This window comes from Lagopus leucura, unplaced genomic scaffold, assembly GCF_019238085.1.
Source record: "Lagopus leucura isolate 7727_CA_CO unplaced genomic scaffold, USGS_WTPT01 35276-4_obj-0_obj, whole genome shotgun sequence".
In the NCBI taxonomy this organism is placed as follows: Eukaryota; Metazoa; Chordata; class Aves; order Galliformes; family Phasianidae; genus Lagopus; species Lagopus leucura.
This window is the reverse complement of record NW_024967267.1, coordinates 20,432-42,033: the sequence shown is the minus strand read 5'-3', so window position 1 is coordinate 42,033 and position 21,602 is coordinate 20,432. Positions and strand designations below refer to the sequence as shown.

Below are 21,602 nucleotides of genomic sequence, written 5' to 3'. Positions count from 1 at the left end.
TGCTGCCTAATTTTTCACACCTGGAGTCTTATTTTAGGGCCCAAAGCATTATTCTTATGGTGCAAAGCCTCCCCTTGGGCATCCATGGCATTCTGTGATAGGACGAACTTCATTCTATGGGCCCAGGCCTGAATTTTAGAGCCCAAAGTCTCCTTTAAAAGCCAGGAAAGCAACAAACCCACCCCAAAACCCATCACAGGGAACCCTACAACCTGCCCCCCATCCCACCACAGGGAACCCCACAACCTGCCCCAATACAGCTCTGTATCACAGCACCCATCCTTCAGGACCTGCTTTTTAAGGGCCTTTTATTATGGCATGCACCAGCAGACAAGGGAAGAGCCCCCAGTGCCATCTATCTGGACTACAGCAACGTCTCCATAACATCACGGACTCACTGAATAGCAGAATGGTTCAGGTTGGAGGGGATCTTAAAGACCACCCAGTTCCAATGCCACGTGCAGGGCTGACGGCCACCAAACCAGGCTGCCCAGATCTCCACCCAACTGGCCATGAATGTCCTCAAAGCACCCACAACCCCTCAATTCTTCTCTGCAGGGCTGCTCTCAGTGAGTTTTTCTCCAGCCCGGACTCCTATCTGGGATTGCCCCAACCCAACACCCAGCGCTTGGCCTTGTTAAGCTTCCTATTCAAACACACTATGCTAATAGCATCTCATTGTGCTTTGGTTTGCCTACAAATTAGAGGTACATACAGATCTAAAAGCGCAGAGCTGCACTCCCAGCCTCCTAACATATGCCAAGCCTTGGAGTTAAGCTCATCTTTTGGTAGGGAGGACTTGGGGCATGGGAGACCAATTGCTCAGCCTCTGCTTGGAATGCAGCCATATTCTGCCCATGCAGGTCCTGTTTCCCCATGGTCTGCTCCCACTGACTCTTTGCAGCCAGACTTCTGGACGTGGATTTTTATGGGGTCCACCTCCCGGGATTTGGTTGAAGCAATGCTTTGCTCTTCAGAATAGATCATATTGGACAGACTGTCTCACGCTGAGAGATGAAAAGCGCTGCATCCCCCAGTGTAACGTTCTGCGGGAGGATGAGATTCCAATTGTGGTCTCCTGTCTTGAATTAGCTTTGAAGGAGGAAGGCAGCAAGTGATTGGACTACAAAGCAAGGTTCAATACTGTCTCCAAAGCTGCCCTCAACAACCTGGAAATCAATTCTGGGCACGAGCTGCGGTGCATTAGCAACCTGTTACATCAACTTCCTGAGCAGGGCTTTGTCAACATCATGAAATATTAACATTGATTTAACTGCCTTGAACAGGTAGTAATTCAGTGGTAGGAATTCAGTGGCATTCAGGTAGTAATTCATGGCAGGGCATGAGGAGCTCCTGCAAAATGGAGGCCCCCTCAGGAGGATGCTTTTTGCACAAGCTCAATACCACGCTCTGCACCCCAGCACTGAACTCTGCCCAAACAGCACCATTAGGGGAAGTTTTCTCACCACTCTGAGCTTCCCAAAGCTCTCTGCCCTATGGCCTTAAAAAGTCTTCCAGAAACAAACACAAGGAATATGACCTCTGCACCTGTAGAGAGGCAGTCCTGCTATGGACCACTCAGCGGCCCGCACCCAACCCACAGTACAGTTCTATAACACCAAAGACCCCAGCTGACATCCAGGCTGCCAGACAGGCTTCATTTTCAACAGCTCTTCCTTCCTGAATCGAATGTGTTTATGGCTCCTGATAGATGCTTCCTCATTGCGTGCAGCTCATTTTGATGCACTTGATAGGGAATTTGAAGTCTGAAAGACACAAAATGCTAAGTAAATCATGCAAAATCCAGCTGCTGGCAGACAAACCCTACTGAGTCAGACTCTGCCCACCCTCAGCAAGTTTGCTCACGATATGAAGCTGGGTTGAGACACCAGAAGCCTTGCTGCCATTCAACAGGACGTGAAGGGCTGGACAGAGAGGAAGCTGGTGGGGTTCAAAAAGAGGAAACGCAGAGTCCTGAACCTGGGGAGGAACAGCTGAAGCATCAGTACGGGGGGGGGCGGCTGAGCTGCTGGAGAGGAGCTCTGCAGAGGAGAACCTGAGGGGTCTGGTGGGCAGAGGTTGAGCATGAGCCAGCAGCGCGCCCCTGTGCCCAAGAACGCAAAGGGAGCCCTGGGGTGCATCGTGTAGAGTGTGAGCCCTCAATGAGGGCAGAAGCTTCTCGGTGGCATGCAGCAATAGAACAAGGGGCAGAAAACGGAACACAGGAATTTCCACACTAACACAAGGAAGACATTATTTACTCAGAGAGGGTGACAGCACTGGAACAGGCTGCCCAAAGAAGCATCCTCAGGAGTCTCCTCTGGAGATACACAAGACATGTCTGGATGGGATGCCCTCCTGTGTGACCTACTGCAGGCAACCTGCTTCAGCACGGGGGGGGTGGACTGAATGATTCTACAGATCCCTACGCCTACAATTCTATAATTCTCTTCAGATTCGGGGCCAAAGAGAAGCACACCACCTGGTCCTGTATCCCAGCAACACACCATCTCCCTGCTTAAACAGGGCCTCATGGAGCCCTAGACAGGATACCAAAAATCTTAATTTAGTTAGTATTCAAACTGAATGCCTCTTGATGCCCCAGAACGGTGAGAACTGGTCCGTTCTCCAAAGAGCATCTATTAGGCAGAGAAGTGCCAAAGAACAATGTACAAGTAGGTGTCAGAGCAATGTTTATACCCCAACATCAGTACCAGCTATGGGCAAACAGCACAGGACTCATAGATGGAACATTAGATTTAACATGCACAAATAGGTGGGAACTTTGTGGACGCTGTATGAATGTTCTTTCCTATGAGAGTGGTGAGGTGCTGGAACAGCTGCCCAGAGAGGCTGTGATGCCCCGTCCATCCCTGGAGGTGTTCAAGGCCGGGTTGGATGGGGCCCTGGGCAGCCTGGGCAGGTGTGAAATGTGGAGGCTGGTGGCCTTGCGTGTGGCGGGGGATTGGAGCTTCGTGATTCTTGAAGTCCCTTCCAACTCAGGCCTTTCTGCGATCCTACGATGTTCCTATGTTAACCATACATAACGAAGGCGATTTATCTCTGGGATATGCATGCTTTGTGAAGAGATCCCCACACACCCAGTGCTGTAATAAACCAATCGTGGCTTTATGAACTATCATTTACCCAGGGCCCAGCACAGCTCAGCGCTGCCCTCCACTCCCTTTGAGAAGCTGTGGCCGCCACGAGGCCTTCCCTCAGCTTCCTCTGCTCCGGGCCCAACGCACCGCGGGGCCTTAGCACTCCTCACAGCCGTGCCTTCAGGCCCGCCCCCATTTTGTAGCCTGATCTCCCCACAGAACTGACAAATCAAGGCGGCTGAGCGCAACGCTCCCACACGCTCCGGTCCGCAAGAACGCACTGAGGCATCTGAGCGTGCGGCGCTATCTCCGGGCGAACAACGGCCGCGCGCTCGCTGATTGGCTGTTCTCCCGCCGATGAGGGCGGGCTGAGTGCCAGCGTAATTTCTCATTCGCTATACCTTGGCGGACGAAGGCCAATAGAAACAAACCGCAGTTACCATGTGACCGGCAACGGCGTCCGTTGAGCCGCGTGGAAAAGAAAGGCGGTCACGTGGCGCGGGGAGGTGTGAGGAGTAAGTCGGCGTCTCATTGGTCGGCGCGCTGAGGAGCTGGCCAATCCCGTTGCGCGCGCGGAGCGGGGCGGGCGGTTGCTCCTCTCTGAGGTAACGGCGCCTCAGAACTGTTGGGGCGGCGGCGGCGGGGGGGGGGGGAAAAGAGAGTGGGCGGTGGGCAGCGCTGTGTCAGCCGCGGTCTGCGGGCAGCATGGAGGTGAGGGGCATCGCACCGGGCTGGGGAGCGGCTCAGGGGGCTGCGAGGCGGGGTGGAGCGGTTGGGCTGCGGAAATGTTCCTGTTAGAACGTCATCGACTGGTTGAGGCTGCCGGTCACCGAGCGGAGCTGCGGCCCTGTGCCTCTGTCAGGGGAGTTCCCTGAGATTCCGTGTGGGAAAAGGGCTGTGTGTGGAGGCAGGGGGTTGCAGCCGGCCGAGGCTCCTGCTGCTGGTGTGTTTTCTCATTGTTTGCTGTTTTGAGATGAAAAGCCATACAACTGCACAACCAAAGGAGAAGTGTGCTCGTAATGTGTCTGAGGGTACCAGTACTGGTGCTGGTAAGTGGGGAGGTTGTCCTGTGGCCACGTTGTCATCCTGTAGAGATACAGATGGAGGAGTGCTTGTTCAGAATGGTGTCAGAGCTGTGGAATTGGGCTTTCTGAATTTAATAAGGATTTCAAAATGGAAAAAGTGATGAAGGAGAACTATGGGGAGCTGAGGGAACTGAGGCCGTTTGGGCTGGAGAAAAGACTGAGAGGAGAACATATTGCTCTCCACAACTGCCTAAAAGGGTGGGGGGTGTTGGGCACCTGAGGGATCTGGAGGTGTTGGATAGTAGAATAGTCACAGGATCATCTGAACTGGAAGGGATGCTTAAAGGCCATCTGGTCCAGCTGCCCTGCAGTGAGCTGGGACACCGTCAGTGCTCATACCCCATCCAGCCTGACCTTGAGTGTCTCCAAGGACGGGTTGTCCACCACCTTTCTGTGCCAGAGCCTCATCACCCTTACCGTAAAAACCTTTTCCTTTTGTATTATAAAAAAAGGGTGGCCAGAAGGGACAGGGAGGTGATCGTCCCCCTCTGCTTGGCTCTTGTGAGGCCCCACCTGCAGTGCTGCATCCAGGCCTGGGGCCCCCAGCCCAGGAAGGATGTGGAGCTCTGGGTGCGGGTCCAGAGGAGGCACTGAGATGATCAGAGGGCTGTAGCAGCTCTGCTGTGAGGAAAGGTTGAAGGAACTGGGCTTGTTTAGCTTGGAGAAGAGAAGGCATATAAACAGGAGGGGGAATGGCTGTTTGTGAGGGTGGGTGGTGATAGGACAAAGGGGAATGGTTTTAAAGTGAGACAGGGGAGGTTGAGGTTGGATATTAGGAAGTTTTTCATCCAGAGGGTGGTGAGGCACTGGAACAGGTTGCCCAAGGAGGCTGTGGATGCCCCATCCCTGCAGGCATTCAAGGCCAGGCTGGATGTGGCTCTGGGCAGCCTGGACTGCTGGTTGGTGACCTGCACACAGCAGGGGTTGGAACCAGATGAGCGTTGTGGTCCTTTTCCACCCAGGCCATTCTATGATTCTATATCTAGTCTAAATTTGCCCTCTTTTAGTTTGAAACCGTTTCCCCTTCTCCTGTCATAACTGACCCTGCTGGAGAGTCTGTCCCCTTCTTTCCCATAGCTCCCCTTTAGATACTGACAGGCTGCTCTCAGCTCTCCCCAGAGCCTTCTCTTCTCTGGGCTGCACAGCCCCAGCTCTGCCTGTGCTCACAGGGAGTCGTTCCATTCCTTGGTCTGGATGGGATGCACAGGGATTGGTGTCAGGCTGTGCCAGGGGACGTTGAGGTTGGGTGTTAGGAAGGGTTTCTTCATGGAGTGGGTGGTCGTGCACTGAAGGGGCTGCCGAGGGAGGAGGTGGAGTCTGCAGCCCTGGCGCTGTTTGGGGTGCGTATAGCAGTGGGGCTGGTGGGTCAGGCAGAGGTTGGACTTGGTGAACTTTCCTACTGAAGTGACTGTAGGTGCTACAGTTATGTTCTAAATATTGCACCAGTAATATCACTGCTTTATTTCTCAGCTGTGTTTTTTTTTTTTTTTTAGCTAGTTGATCTTAACTTTAATTCTGTTGTGTGCCTCAGCATTCTGAAAAGGGGAAGAAAAACCCGAGGTTCTTGATTTGTTTTCATTGCCTTTTCCCACTGGCCAACTATTTCTGAGCACATCCAGGTAGATGATGGGAAGAAGGGTGTTTCTTAGGGGGAAGAATCTGCAGATAAGTTAGTTAAATAAGTTCCTTACGCCAATGAGATCTACACTTCCCAGGTTTATGTATAATCATGTCCTTCTACCACTTTTTTCCACCTCATCTTTTGTAGCCCAAAGTTGCGTGCAGAGGAGGCAGCTGCTGTTGGAGCAGTGCAGAGGCTGGCAGCAGGCTGGCAGATGCATTCAGCAGTGTGATGGCAGAGTCTGGCTCGCATGGCTGCTACAAACCACAGGTTCAGTTGGTTATAAATAAAATTTGTATGTCTCTGTAAGTGTTTGGAGTGTTTGTAAACAAAGTGGCCAAAAATTTTGTTGCTGATAATGCATGAATCAAATGCTGTAACTTATAAGTGTAAGGTTCATCCAAAAAGACAGGAGCTTAAATGTAGTCACAATAAGGCTGTTCACCTGTTGTGTATTTCACCTTTTGTTGTCTCTTGTAATTTTTTGCCCAATACCATCTGCTGCGTTGTGATCGATTCTGAAATTTTCTGTCATCGCTGCCGTACTCAAAATTTCAAGAGAACTCCCCCATGAGAGAGATTTTAATTGGAGCAGTGCTGCGGAATGACGCAGGACCTTCTCCCCATCTTTCCTTCTCTCTGGTAACCTCTGTAGTGCAGGAATTCCAGATCAGCCTTCGGCTTTGTTCATTTGGGGCTTTTTCTCAGTCCACTGACTGAACATCACAGCAGAAGGGGGCTGACAGTAACGGAAAGAAGGAAAGAGTAGATGAGTCCATTGACCTTCTACATTTATGAGGAAGAGTGACAGAAGACAGATGTTTATGTAGAAGGCTGGTAAATAGATGAGAGGGAGCATGAACAAATGGGGGAGGAGAAATTAGGACTTTAGCTGGAGATGTGCTAAATCTAGCTGAATACATCAGGAAGGAGTTAACTGTTGGCATGCTGAAACATGGAAGCAATTAGAGCCAGCAGGGGGAAATGGTTTTAGAGTAAAGAAAGTGTAGTCATAGAAGTTGTCTGTACTGAGCTGACCTGGGTAAAGAGTGACGTGAAGAATGTAGCAGTTGGAGGTGCCTATGGGAAGAGCAAGAATAGTGAAAACATGGGGGAAGTAAAGAGACGTGGCAGCAAAACCAAGAGGTTGTGACTGAGAGTTGAGTTTAAAATCAAAAACACCACAAAAAAAGCGAGGAGGGAGGGAGGGGGTGAGAATCTATCGAAGAAGTATTTAAAGAAGGACTCAGTGTGGAGTGCTACATATGAAGGAGAATGTGGTGATGAGGAAGATAGTGTTTCAGTTTGTTTTGTTCTTCTGCTAGTATCAACATTTGTAGCAAAGTGAGGAAGAAATTACTATTGTTAGGAAAACTGAGAAGGAGGAGCTTCAGTCTCCCAGCACGTGTTGGGGGGGCACAGAGGTGTTATCCAAACGTTCATAGAGCAGTTGAGCAGGAGCTGCTTGGTCCGACAGTCGGAAACACTGTGATAGGAAAATCATTACATCTTTTCATTTTGCATTTCGCAGGCCTAGCTTTTTGCACAGGTAGGAGTCTGAAATGAAAACCCTTTCCCAGTGCCTTCAGGAATACAGCCTGGAAGTCAACAGGAGAGTGGCACTGTGGCACTATGCCCAAAATACATGGTGTGCTTGTTATGGTCAGCTGGTTGCTCCACCAGTGAAGTCATTTAGAACCTTGCAGAATGAAGAAACGGCAACTTAATATTACAATTTATATTATTTCATATTGAAATCCATGTTTCTATTGTCTGTAAAATGCAGAATGAAGAAAACGTAGACCCACCTCAGACCTACAGCTCTTCCCTCTCGACACCAGAATTCTCTGCAGCCGGGGACTCCTCCCTTCTGTACACAGCGTGGTCCGTGTGTGGAGATGACAGCAAGCAGCCCGCTGCTCCTCAGATGAACGTGAAATCCAGGTAGTCAGTTCTGAGTGGGTGATGGGTCGTGTTGAAGGCGATTGTTTTTTTTGTTTCTTTAACTTAATGAACTGTTTTAAATGAACTGACCCATTTGTTTTCAGAATTCAAATTGAAAGGAATGATTATGGCAGCGAAGCAGATTTATATGAGCTTGTGTCTAGCATCTTGGAAGAGCAGGATAAATCCCAGCCATACTGTGCTGAGGGGTGAGTATGCTGTCATGCAAGCACTTCTGGCATTCTCACTGCTGACAAAAACTGCCCTCACGAGCTCAGCCTGTGTTCTCTTATTCACCTTCACATCGCCTGTTAGCAAGCCCTCCTCCTCTGCATTTTCCTTTCCTCCCCCTTAATCTGATAATGTTTTACTTGTGACAGTACCATGGTAGCTTTTGGTTTTCTGGCATTTACACAATTTTTTTATTGGAAGTTTTTAAATAAATCTTTAAGCAGCCTGGAAGGGCCGTATTCAGGTAGATCTCCTTCAGTATCATGACTGAGTTCAGACCTGAGGTTTCATTCTTAATTTCAGTCCACAGAAGGAATGCACAAAAGAGGAAATAGTGCTCCTTCGTGCTCTCCTGAATTGACACGAGGGAAGAGTTCTATGAAGAATGAGTTTTCCCTGATGTTTGTGCAACCTAAGTAGTGCTTGCAGACCAAAATGTCAGATTTATTATTCCTATGTTCTAATGCTGAAATAAATCATTAGATAGCCTGAATCTGACTATTCTAGTTCTCACAGATGAGGAGGGGAGCCCAGTTCTTGTGGTTCACAGGCCACTCACCCTTTCTCTTCCCCAGACAGTTCTGGTTTTGGGATGTGTGCTGGCTGACGTGGCCAAAGTGAGGCTCTAAACAAAGTCAGTCTTGATCAGAAGGACTTACTAATTCCTTTGCTTTACATAGTTTAGATTTGACAGTGCTGAAAACAAAAATCCAATCTGGGCTGCAATGCATTCCAGCTACAGTTCCACTTTTTCACTTGGTCTGATTACATAATGATTGTTCTATTGTTAATCCATAGCACTTGGTAGAAGGAAAGGACGTGCCTGTTTTTAGTGAGTTGATTTAAATGCAGGAAGCAGCATAAGCCAGTGTAAAATGCAGGTGATTCTGAAGCAAAAAGCAGCGTGAGGCACAGAAGCAGTTTGTGTAGAGAACTTGGACGTGGCTGTGAAGGGTTACGGGGAGTTTAAGTCGTGATGGTCTTAATCTTCTGCTCTATCAGGAACGTGGAGATGATGGTAAATCCTTTGGTAGGACTGAGTGCGCATCACTTGGTACGAGCACACCGCCTGCAGCTCACAGGCACTGTATGTGTATCAGTTGTTCAGGCAAACCAGAATCAGCTCTCTAGTCTAGAGTTATAGGAAGATAACAGGCAGAGATAGGAGGATGAAGAAGTGGCAGTAGTTGGTAATGTTTAAAGTAAGTGATTCTTTCCACAGTGAAGAGAAATCGTTGGGAGTGAACTGGTCTTTAAGACTTCTCTCCCCATTTGGGAATGGAGGAGCACTGCAGATGGAATCTAACACTAATGTGTGCTTCTTGCTTTTGTTAAGGAGTTGCTCTTCCAACTTCAAGTCGGTGTGGTCCATGAATGCTACGAGAGTCACAGACCATCACTACCTGTTGTCAGAAACTAAAAGACCATTTGCTGCAGCTGTTTCCCAGCAGAGTTTTTACAGTAGTGAATCAACATCTGCTGCTGAGAAACAGTACTTGCAAAGTGGTAATCTTGCTCCACAGCAAAAAACAGAGGAATGTTATCATGGATTTCCTGCTGCAGACCTCGAGGAGCAGCGCTTGTGCGCTTCTAGGAATGATTGTGCCAACTGCTGCAACATGCAGGCTAATGAGAATATGAAGACAACACCTGTGTGTCAGAGCTATCCGTGTGTGAAAAGCACCTTCACGCCTCCTGCTGCTTATTTGGAAGCAATCAAGGACTCAGGAGCTGATGCTTACTCCTACAGAAGAGAGAATGCGTGTCCCAAAGGAGCGGATGCACAACTGCAACAAAAGCAGGCAGAAACACTCTCACAGTTTCAAAGATGCAACGAAAATGCTGATTATGGTAGATATGCTGAATATTCTCATTTTACCAAAGCAAAGCCTACCAAGAGCATCAACTGTAGCTTCCAAGAAAGTAAAAAAATAGTAAGTGAAATGACTGAAGCATCATCTCTGGATGTAGAACCCTATTCTAAATTATTTCAATTCAAATCAGGTACTCGGAGAAAAATAGAAACGATTCCAGATCAGCAAAACTTTACATTCACCAAGCCTGCAGGACTCCTATCAGAAAAGCAGTTTGCAAATGAGCCTCTATTCTGCAGTGATCTGGGGCAAAAATTTGAGTATGGACTGAATTCTCTTACAGCTTGTCCGGGGAACAGTGACTGTGCAAACGGTGTGGATAAGCCACAGTTTTCCAAGTCTGATCTTCAGACTCCTGAGTACTGCAAACCACTTCCATTATTACCAAACTCAGCAAACTTGTCAGCAGGTGCCAGTGTAAGGCAGGCTTGGATGAACTTCCAAGCCAAACCCGCTGTCCCACCTCAGAGTCCAAGCATGGTGAAACTGAATAATCGTTTATCTACTTTACAGAAAAATTCCAGTCTCCCTAATGACTTCTTGCAGTTATCCTCTTCAAATGTTCCTTTAAATAGTAATTTATCTCACAAGAACTGTCAAGATAATTCTCTGTTCTTCTCGAGTCTTGATTTTGGTTTTAACGCTTCAGAACGAGCTCAGTCGGCTGCTCTAATGGAAGCACTGGCAAAGACTGGGGAAGAAAACCTCATTGAGTTTTTAAGTGACAAGAAATTAATGCAACCAGACAGAGGCAGCTCAGCTCAGCAGCTGGGGACCCTTGAAAACCTGAACAAGCACTGTTTCCAGTTGAAGCCACAAAGTGGGCATTATGGTGTGGAAGGACAAAAGCACTCAGACAGGTTGTTGCAGAACGCGTATCAGGATTCGGTGGAATCTCAGGGTCAGCTCAACCTCAGGCAGGGAAATGGAGGTAATAGCGCTGTCAATCCCATCACTCAGGCGTCAGGCTTTGCCAACAGCTGTGTGATGGCTGACTGGAAGCATAACCATCAGCTTGGTTCAGCTGCTGTGCCCTCGAGATCTGCTCGTCCATTTGGCCGCCTGGTTGTCCCTCTGATGGAGTCCTACAGCATGTTCTCCAGTGACAGCTTAAATTGCTTCTATCCTTACGTTAACGATTTGATGTGCGATGTACCAGCGCTGGGATATCAAAAGCAAGTTAAAATGCACAGTGGGACTGCCAGGGAACTCCGTGTTAAACTGGAAGAGTGTTACGAACAGTGCAGAGCTTTGGAGAAAGAAAGGAAGGAGGTAAAAAATATTTCTTAGTATTCCCTGTCACAAATCTGATCGCACTCGAAGGTGAGACCAGTTAGAGAACATGGGAAATCCTCACTAGTAAGAGTTGGAATAATGGGATTTGAGAGAGAAGAGTTTCCCCATGTATTTGAGACTGAAAAGAGAAGTTTTGTTGGTTGGTAGCCTGATTGGAGCATAGTGAATGTTGTGCTTACACCAAAATTCAGCGATGTTTTCAGCCTCTGCACTGGGGCCTGGAAGGGTATATTGGGTGGCTAAAAAATAGGAATTACATTGCAGCCCAAGGAGAAATGTATCTGAAAACTTTCAAAGCAAATCTATTGATTATATTTCAAATTAGGACTAAACTTCAGGCCTTGAAGAATTAAAATAATGCCCTCTATTCTAGTTCTCTCCTTCCCACCTCCAGTTTGCCTGAAGTTTAAAGCCTAATATGTACTGGAACAGGCTCCTTTTTTTCCCCCAGAAACAAGCTGAAGAAATATAATAATATCAAAACACATAAAACAAAAAGCTTCAGACAATTCTGTATGGAGCAGTTTCCATGTTTAATGCAATTGCCCTTTTTGTTAATAGCAGAAGTGAGTGCCTCAGTCCGTTGTTAAGTGTAAAATCTGTCTTGATTTCATCAGTTTAGGTGGTATGGAGACTCAGAAATGATCTGGAACCACTATTTGGTGTGAAGGAACCTTAATCAAATGTTAGCAGGGGGCAGTGGCAGCTGGCCCTTTGCTCCTTGTCTTTGTGGAAGCTGTTGTGTCAGTCCAGTGGAAGAAATTGAATGGAGATGTAACAGATTTTTGCCAGAGCATTGCCTGACAAAAGCCAGTCATTGCTTTGGTTAGGGGGAGGCAGGGCTCAACTTGGGAAGGGGAGATTGATGTCTGTGTGTAGATGTAAAGGGCAAAAGAGGAGGAGCTGAGATGTGGGTGGCAAGTAAATAAAACCACTTTATCTTGTGATAATTGCTCTATTTGTAGTGCTTTGAGTAAACTGGTTGTTGATTTGAAAGAGGTGATTTTCACACCAAATGGTTAAATCCCAAATTAAATCCACATTATCTACTTAAAAAATCCAAAACCCTAAGGGGAAAAAGCTGTATGTCTTAAACTTCTTGCTCCTGAAGCAAAGCACGCCTCACAACTGCTGTTCTGAAGGAGATGATCTTTTTGTTTTCCTGCAGACTGAATCAGCTCTTGCTAAGAGTTACCCAGGGAAAAGCATTTCCAGTAATAACAACGCTCCAGTTCCAAGGCTGACATCAAACTCATCAAAAGTTGATCGCTTGATTGTGGATCAGCTACGTGAACAAGCCAGAGTGAGTTGTAAAAAGATTGTAAAAATCTGTTGAGTTTATTACACAGAGTACAGTAGAAGATACATGTTTGTCAGAGCAGCTTTTCTCCAGATGGTTTTGTTCTTCAGGGCTATGCAGGAAATATTTCAGCAGTCCCTGCTGGGACCTTTACAGCTCCAGGTTCACCCCAGGTCTTAGCAGGGAACCCTGGGTATCTCAGGCTCACAGTTACAGATGTCCATGCCAGGACAGTGTGTTTCCTACTACAGAGCTGTGCATGCAATGCCAGAAAACCAACCAGCTGGCCAAACTGCTTGCACAGCTTTAAGATATCCCTGCATTCTGAGCTGTTGGGCACCTCTTGCTCAGCAGAGAAATGTTCATTACAGCTTTGCACTCACTATATTAGAGGAGGCACCTGTGGGGGGGGAAAAGGAAACAAACATATTTATTAATGTTTTTAAGACATTATGATGCATATTTGCATAACAGAGCTGTATTTGTTAGTGAGGAATGGGTATTTGTGCAACTTCAGCTTGAATGTCTGCACTGTTAATTTGTTTTTTAAGCTTAAAACAGGCATAGGCTGTAAGTCTTGTGCCTTTTGAGCTGCGTGTGGCTCTGTGGCCAAATGATGGTGCCAGTGTGCAGCATGGTGCTGCCTGTGCAGAATCCTGTAAGGGAGACCAGAGGGAGGAGGTGAATGCAAACAGAGCAGATCTGTGCTGCCACAGATGGTGGTGGGCTTGCTTCTGGGCTGGGAGACCAAAGCCAGGCCGCCTGCGCTGCAGAAGGAAAAGAGATGTGGGCTGAGCAGCAGAGGTGCTGAACCCGTCCCTGCAGGAGGATGAAAGGCAGAGGCTGCTGTTGTGAAAGGTGCTGGTTCTTGGAGGAACAGACAGAGCTCAGCTCCCAAGGCAGCAGTGCTAAGGCTCAGTCTTTCTTACCAGTCTCATACAGGTGAAATAAGCCATGGAGCCACGTTGGCTTACTGCCTGCTGGGATCAGCCCTCTGCAGCTGCCTCTTTTCTCCCTACAGCTGAGTAGAGAGCAGAGTGAAAATGTATCCACAGGCTGAAGTCTTACTGTAATTTTCCAATTACTGTTTCCTGAACTTTGGAAGAACAGTGTAAGGGAACTACTTCTCATTTCAGATGGCCTGTCCTCATCTTTAAGACTGTGCTTAAAGGAGGGCTTAATCTTGTCTAGCTATGTGAGGAACCAACCTTCAGAATAAAGAACCTCGAATGCCTATTACACAGCAGCTGAAAAGTAGTTTCAAGGATGCTCAAAAGCACAGTAGGCAGTTGAACCTAGATTTGTAGCATCAAAAAGTGCAGTGACAGCCTAGGAGAAAAACTGGTACAAAGGCTTGAGTGAAAGCTGAAGTGGCCGGATGTGGGATTAACTCTTGGTAGCATAGAACCTCTAGTTAAAAGCCTCTTGGTGCTCACAGACGTTTTTCCATTTCTCATTTGAGACTCTCATTTACAGCTGCTCTTATTTCCAGAACAAAATGTAGCTGAAGAAGAGACAATAGCTTCCTTCACTGTGCCAGTCAGTAGCTATTAACAGCACTTAAACTAAGATCTACCCTGTACAGACTCTCATCTCCTTTGTGTCTGGTAAATCTCCAGCTCCTCTGTAAGTGCAGAATGCCACTGCGGAATGTGCTGAGGCTGGATGATCAGTCTCACCAGTTGAAGTTTTAATAAGTAAAACACAATAGTCCCTGATGGACACACATCACTGTATGATAAACAGTCATCAAAGCTGGACCTGAAACTTCAGTCCTTATTCACTGGTGTGTAAGGGAAGCTGCTGGCTTCCTGCTGCTCCCACTGAGGGATCTGAGTGAGTGAGCAAACAAGCCCTGTGGCAGTCAGAGGGGAGGAGGTGGGAAGTTGAGCATTTGAGCCTTTAGTGCTTCTCCTTGGGCTCCAGGGCAGCCCAGCTTCGACTCTTGTGGATTTTGATTTTACTACCTGTTGGTTCTCCCTGGCTTGTTGTAAAGAGTGCAGGCATTTGACTTGCTGCAGTGGGTGCATTAGGTGTGAGCATGGTACCTGAAAACCAGATCTTGGAGAACCTAACTTCTTCTGCGGGTCTGGATGTCACTGTAGCACCTAACAATACAAAAATGGCCTGCCAGGATTACCAAGTCCAACCATCAACAACTCTAAGATGAGAAATGACTGCCAGGTTCATCTTTCTTTGTTTTACTTGCTTACATAATCCTGCTGTGCCACTCCTTGAAATTTGTCCTTCAGAAGCCACACTAGTGATTTCCAAACGTTAGCAACTTGTTTCCTCTCCCAGTGACTGATTCCTCAGTTGTTTACGTGAAATTCACCCTGCTCCCTTCCTTTTTTTTTTTTTTGTTAGTATTATTTTTTACTCTATAAATGTGGGTTTACTGTTTGCTGCTGCTGCCACAGAAACCTGTGTAATTTATTAATGCCTGCAGTTTTTTTCCAGGCTTTCACAAGATGTAAGGGGAGGCAGGACTATCCTGTCAGCAGGAGCATGTTCTTCCTGAATGCTCTGCAAAGCCTGGTGTCAGGGAGCCTTGCTGCTGTGTGTGCTACTGCCAAAACAACTGTCTTGGCCTGCAGCCTGCTCTGAGGAGGCTTGAGGCGGGTTGGACAAGTTGTCCTGCCTCACGTGCTCTGTTTCCCAGCCTGTTGTTAGATAAACCAAGCATTTCTCCTTTTCTTAGGAAAGCCTCCAATCCTTCTGTTGTAAGGAAGCATCAAGAACTTGGCTTTTTGTTGTGCTCCCAGCCCCTGTTTGTTTGTTTGTTTGTTTTTTCACTTATTAATCACCAATAAACGTTACATGGGAATTCTGTAGCCTGTATCTGCAGACAAGGAGCCAGGTTCTCCAGAGGCCTATGAGCCTCAGCTGAGGAATTACTCACCAAAGGAAAATTCTTAGTAATGTAAGTGTTGTAAGATAAACAAGGCAGCAAAAGTGCAGATTTTCATTTCTCTGAAGAAAACGGTGATTTTTGAGTGCTTGTGCTTAATATCTATCCTGAAAGGCAGCCTATGGGTGTGGATACAGCAGCTGTTGGCAGTCCAAGCTGCTCTCCCCTGCTGATGTTGGCTTTGCACTGGCACAGGGAAATCGCCTGGGTGAAAACTGGGCAGCCTCTGTGGGATTCGTTCTCACCCAGGTGGCTGCAGCAGTGCTGATGGAATGTAAGCAACAGAAATGTAGGTCAAAATGTTGTCAGGGAAACCACCTGTTACAAGGTTGTCCCAGAGTTGTAATATCCATTATTAACTGGTGAGCTGGGTGTCTTGGTGTTGTAACATTTTGCTGTTCTGTGCACGCCTATTTTACAGCTTTGTTTTTGGAGAAGAAAGAATTCCAGCTAAGAATTTCAACTGCTTCACCTATAGCTTTATGAATGGTTCCCAAAACAAAATAATGGTTACAGTTAATCTTTTCTTCCTAATCTGCTTGCTTTCCATGGAAGCTTGAGCTCTTGTAACTTGTGTCAAATGCTCATTAGGTCGTGACTTTACTGGGGAAAATGGAGCGCCTTCGCAGTTCTCCCCTTCACGTCAACATTTCCACTGCTCTTGATAAACATCTGGAGGTGATTCGTGTTGTGCAGATGCGTAGAAAATATGAGATTGTAAATGCTTCCCATCGACCAAAGCAAGGAGCTCCCAGGTGCCAAGATGACCGAGGTATGACTGAGCTGGCATACGTAATGAAGTAGCTGCAAAAGTCTGTGTTAAAATGTCTGAGAGTTTGGATGCTACAGTTTCATTTTGTTTTACAGCTAGTTATAATCTGAAGTTATTTTTCAGCTCTGAGTGAAGCAGACCATCTTTTCTAGGTGATGAGACAAGTTAAATCAGTTTTGATTGTATTTATTCAATCAATTATGTAATGCAGCTTGTCACTGGAGATGATTTTAAGCTGTTGCCTCATTCTCTCTGTCCCTGGTAGTGCTGTAACCATTACCTCTGAGTAGCTCTGTATCTTAATGTTGAACCTGTGAAGAGTGATCAAGGTGTCCTTAAGTTATGAATGCACTTTTTAAGCATTGCTAGTGAAGACTGGCAAAAAAAACCCCAACAAGTAATGTTTTGGATGGATATGCAAAGATGTACTGTCGAGAATGGTTTTATTCTTCGTGGTATCCAAAATATGCAGAATGTTCAGCTTAACCTCTCAGGAGTGCACAGGCAGAATGGCAGCTTCTTTCCTCTTTTTGTTCCCAGATGTAAGAATAAAGCCCTGCCACCTGTGATGCTCTGCTCCATGGCTTTGTGATGGAAGCATTGTTACAGTTCTGACACTGCTCTGTTCATCTTCTGCCTCCTTTCCAAAACTGAGTGAGATGGATGACTTTATGCCTTTTGTGTTTCCCGTCATGCAGTTCTACAGTTCGCAAGATTACTTCAAAAGATACTCTAACAATTTTCCTTCTCACTTCTTCATGCGTTTTTGTTTCTCTTTGCCTTGAAGGTCATGTGACATTTTTGATCTTTAAGCCCATGAAAATAATTGGCACTGTAGTGCTACACCTTAACCAGGTCAGTGAGCTCTTTGGAACTGAGTAGACAAGAAAACAACTAGCTGTCTGTCATGGTTTGCAGGCCTGTTCCCTGGCCCAGCTCCTCTAGGGAGAGAAGAGGAGGTGGCCTTGCACAGCAGGATCTGATCATTGAACCAGACGGGCTGTGCTTTCTACTTCTGCTTCTCCTCTGCCACTCTGGCTGGCTGTGAGATTGTCAGCCTGTTGTAGCAACTGGTGAGACATTCAAATGTTAGAATACTCAGCAACTACCTTTGCTGCCTGTTTGGGAGAGCTTTGAGGAAAATGCCTCAAACTGTGCATCTCCTCTCTTTGCCAGAGCTTCCTTGTTAGTGTGTGAGTTCTGTGAGTTTTGTTCTGTCTGAGGAAGGGTCTCCCTCAGCTCCACCTTGTTCCCATGGCACCTTTATATTCCATCTGATACGATACTGACTACCTTACAAAGCAGAGTCTGACCGTTGTGTCCTGTGTTCTAGGAGATCTGATCTAAACAAAACTTGTACTTGAACCGTGGCCTCATTTTCTCCTAGCTAACTCTTTTGTTTGGACACAGATTTGCTTTGTTGGGTAGCAGGTAGATCTGGGCTGCCCCATGGCGAGTCTGAAAGATTCTGCTACTACACACAAGAGTTGCAGAACTGTACACGAAATCTGGCAGTTGCTTGTAAATGGTTTTGGCCAGCTAATGAAGGAAGTTCTGCAAGAAATCATGATGATGAGAAGGTTTTTCCTGACTGCTATTTGCCACCTAGATCAATTCAAAGCCATTTGTAACCATCCCTCTGTTGCCTGAGATTTGATGTTCAGGATCTCTCAAAATAATCTAGATGTTACAGATGATCTTTTGAGGACAGAAAAGACGTCTTTAATGTCTGCAGCTCTTGGATACTGCATCCACAGACTTTAAAACAACTCCTCCTTATTTTGGTGAGATTTTCTCTTATTACCTGGTAGTGACCCAAATACCAGCTGTATCTTTTTGCTTTGAGATGTGCATTTCTGTGTCACTTGTTTCTTACATTCTTCTGATGGTTGAGGTGATACCATTTCTGTGGGCTGTTCTTTCACAAAGCTTGATGTGAAAAGCACAATCTTGAACGCTCAAAGGATGGCAATTCTATCCTCCTGTTCTGCATTCTGCCCTTGATTTCTCCAGAATTATCATTACAAATATTACCTTGAAGAATTCTATGGGTAGTTGATGTTCGTGTTGCACGAATGGACTTACTTCCTTATTCTTCCTGGTTACCTAAATCAGCTTTCTCTGTCACTCCTGTCAGCTTAGCAGTGGTAACTGTAAGAGGAATCAGTGTTCACTGTTTCTGCAGAAGGAAAGAATGAGGTCTCAGAAAGGTTTTGCAGAAATCAGCCATTGAGCGAGAGGCAGACAAGCTGGTGAAGAAGGAAATGATGAGGGGATGAAGTTAGGCCTTGAAATTCTGTCCTTGTCTGAGGTACCCTTCATATCTCCAGGAGCAGTATGCTTTCACCTACAGAACCCAGGGCTGCTGCTTGAAAGTAGGTGCCACTTTTGTGCAGTAAAAGGAAACTGCAGTCATGTTCCTGAGCCTGAGTGCCTGGGGAAGCAGGTCTTAAGTCAGTGTCTTCCACTTCTTCCAGTCCCCATGGAAGTGTTTGGCAGGGGAAGCAAGTACACATGCCCTTTCTGTGCAGTCCAACATGCAATGCAGAGTTAACCTGGAATAAAACAAAGTTCTGACTGAAAATTCTGGTGCCTCGAGGAGAGCATTAAATGTTTCCTCACAGAGGCTGGAATTGAAATCTAGTAATTACCCACACATTTAGTGATGGTTGTATGCACTGAGCTGTTGAGTCAGCGTGCCACTGTGCCACTCTGCCTCCCTTTACTTTGAAATGGTGGGTTTTGACACATTTTTGCAGAACGTGGTCTGCACACTCTAATAAAATGTGCTAAATGCTTCTCCTCCACCTTTTGCCAGAATAATTTCTTAGGCAAGATAGGCAGAGGGTCCAGTTTGTAGACCTGAAGGGCTCGCTGTGAACATCCAGCAATGAGCTCAGGGAGGGGGTTTGGCTGAAGAATATTTCACAGAGGTGACTGTGAGGTGACTCCCTCCTGACATGAGATGAGAGCAAAGTAGGAGAGTTAATAAAACAAGTACCTGCGTTCCGCCTTCTTCAATTAGGGCCTAAAAACGCTGCTTTCTCAGATGGAACTTTTACGACCTTTTACAGGAAGAGACAAAATCAGACTTAAAAGGGTCTAAAAGATGCTGCTTTTTGACCAGCAGCGCAGCGATGAACTGTGTAGTAAAGATTAAAGCTCCTTTCTCCCTCGCAGACGTTTTAGCTCTGGTGTTGGCCATCAGTGAGATGAGCGCAGCGACGCGTCGCGTGCGTACGACTCTGTGGTGCGCCCTGCACATGAGCCTGCCAAAGCCTGCAGCCAGACAGCTGCTCACAGCAAAGGCTCTTCGGGAGCGGGCACGGCCTGAAGAGAAGCGTACGAAAATCTGAACGGCCGTGGCAGCGCGGATTGGATGGCAGAAACCAGGTGCCCAGGAAAAGGCGGCGGCGTGCGCCTGCGAGGAGGTGATGACGTTCATTCTTTCTAATTACTTGTGACGTTCAAACTGCTGATACTCGTATTTAAAGCTGTATCTTGAGGGGAGGTTGAATTTTCATCAAGGGTTCTCGGTTTCTCCTTAAACTGCTGAAATTACAGGCAGGACCATAATATTGGGAAGCCCAACTGATGAATGCTAAGTAATCGCACTAATTAAACAACGAGCACCCAGGATGTCATTTGACGTCTGCAGGTGAGCCTTGGTGTAGAATTCTTCTGTTAAGTTTGTTTAGTTTTGTTTTAGAAAAGGGGTTTTAAAATAACGAGTCTTAAAGATTACAGTCTTTCAGACTACAGTCTACTGTGGTGTCCAGGTGGTTTCAGACAAGATTGTGACATAAAAGTGTTTTCTTTATCAAACCAGTACCTGTAAACAGGAGGAAGAATGCTAAGAGTACTCAATATTCATGTAAAATTAAATATTTAACATATTAGTATTTATGAATTTGAGATTTTAGAATCCACATTTGTGAAAGGAAATGCACCAGATTCTACTAAATTAAATGATGATAAAATTGCTCTTGCAATTTAGTAAATGTATTCAAATCATTTGGGCACGCCCTCAGGAAAAGAAAGAACCTGTTTTAAAGTACCTAAACATAATCAAAATGTGACATGCACACAGTATTAGCCTCTAAAAAAGCTGTACAGCAGCTGAAATAATGAGTATTGTTTTTAATGCCTTCACTTGAAAACTCTGATGGAGGGTAGGCATCACAATGTTCTGAAACTTGTGTTTTTTAAAGTTACTCTTTCACTAGTCTGGTTTGTGATTTGATTGTCCTATTTTAGACATATTAGTTTACATCTGTGTTTCTGACAGCTCTTAACACTTGGTGCTTATGTGCACATCTTATCTCAATCTCTGTACTGAGTATAAATAACTTATTCATTGATAAAAGCGTTGGTATTATGTGACTTAGGAGAGGAGGGGTTTCAGCACTTGCAGCGCCGCGTTCAGAACGCGTGGATTAAGTTCATTCAGTTTTCCTTGCCTCGATGCACTGCTGTTTGAAACACGGTCTGCATTCTTCCTACTTGTGGAAATCCTGCCACGTACGAGATGGAATCACACCACATAAATTGTCATTAGGGATTATGAGAGAAACACAGAATGAGAACGCAGCAGAAAGGAACCACTTTGATCACTGGTATGGCCAGAAGTACTGCCAGAGCGAATTCACGGGGCAGGAGGACAAAGCACTTTTCATACCACAAGTCACTGCATTAAGATTTGTTAACTAGGACATGTTGGTGTTAAAAACAAATGGAATTTAGTCTGTCTGGTAAGAAATAAATTAGCTTTCGTTGCAGAGAATGTGTTCTGTTTTCCTTCGTGTCTCGGTTCCTACAGCATTCTCCAGTAACGAGGACTGTCATTTTCATTTACCTACTGAAAGGTGAGGTACAAAGCAGGGGGTACTGATATTAATAAAGGACATGACTGCAACTTTAGACTATGGCACAATTGAATCAGTGCAGTGAATCCAAAGTGTATCTCAGTTAAAAGCTCTGTACTGTCATACAAAGCTCATGCAATGAATTCAGTACCTGCAGTAGAAATCTTAGGAGTGTGCCTGGAGTCTCCCTGGGCCTCAATGCCAGGACAAGGAGCGAGAAATAACATTTGCTATCAGGCACTTCCTACCAGAGACCCACAAGGAAGACCTGTGACAGCATGAGCCAGGAAGCATTAACTGTGCTGAAACAGGCTGACGGCCAGGGAAGAGCTGACGTTCTTCACTGCTGTTGATTCATGCAGCTGTGCTCATACGCAGGACTTCACTGTGCTTTGCTTCTGGCCCCCAAAGACTGGGGCAGCAGCACTCTGGTACGGCCCCACAGGGCCACAGGAAGACATGTGAATGAGAGGAACCACACCAGCTCAGCCCCCTGAAATACTGCTGCTGGGTAAGAGAAAGTGAGGGTGTGGGACGTGGCATGGAGCCTGAGGACAGACCCTGTGTCTGTCACTACCGCCGCAGACACAAGAGGAGCCCGG

The 21,602-nt window shown here is 46.3% G+C and overlaps 1 protein-coding gene across 1 annotated transcript; it reads left to right on the top strand.

The window, feature by feature from the left end:
- Positions 1-4,120: 4,120 nt before the first annotated feature.
- On the top strand, positions 4,121-20,419 carry MEIOC (meiosis specific with coiled-coil domain). Its single transcript, XM_042893714.1, has 8 exons — positions 4,121-4,150; positions 5,955-6,077; positions 7,594-7,751; positions 7,856-7,960; positions 9,319-11,128; positions 12,321-12,455; positions 15,955-16,135; positions 19,316-20,419. The coding sequence occupies exons 1-8, from the start codon at positions 4,121-4,123 to the stop codon at positions 19,489-19,491; spliced, it is 2,718 nt and encodes a 905-aa protein (XP_042749648.1). The 3' UTR covers positions 19,492-20,419.
- Positions 20,420-21,602: the final 1,183 nt, after the last annotated feature.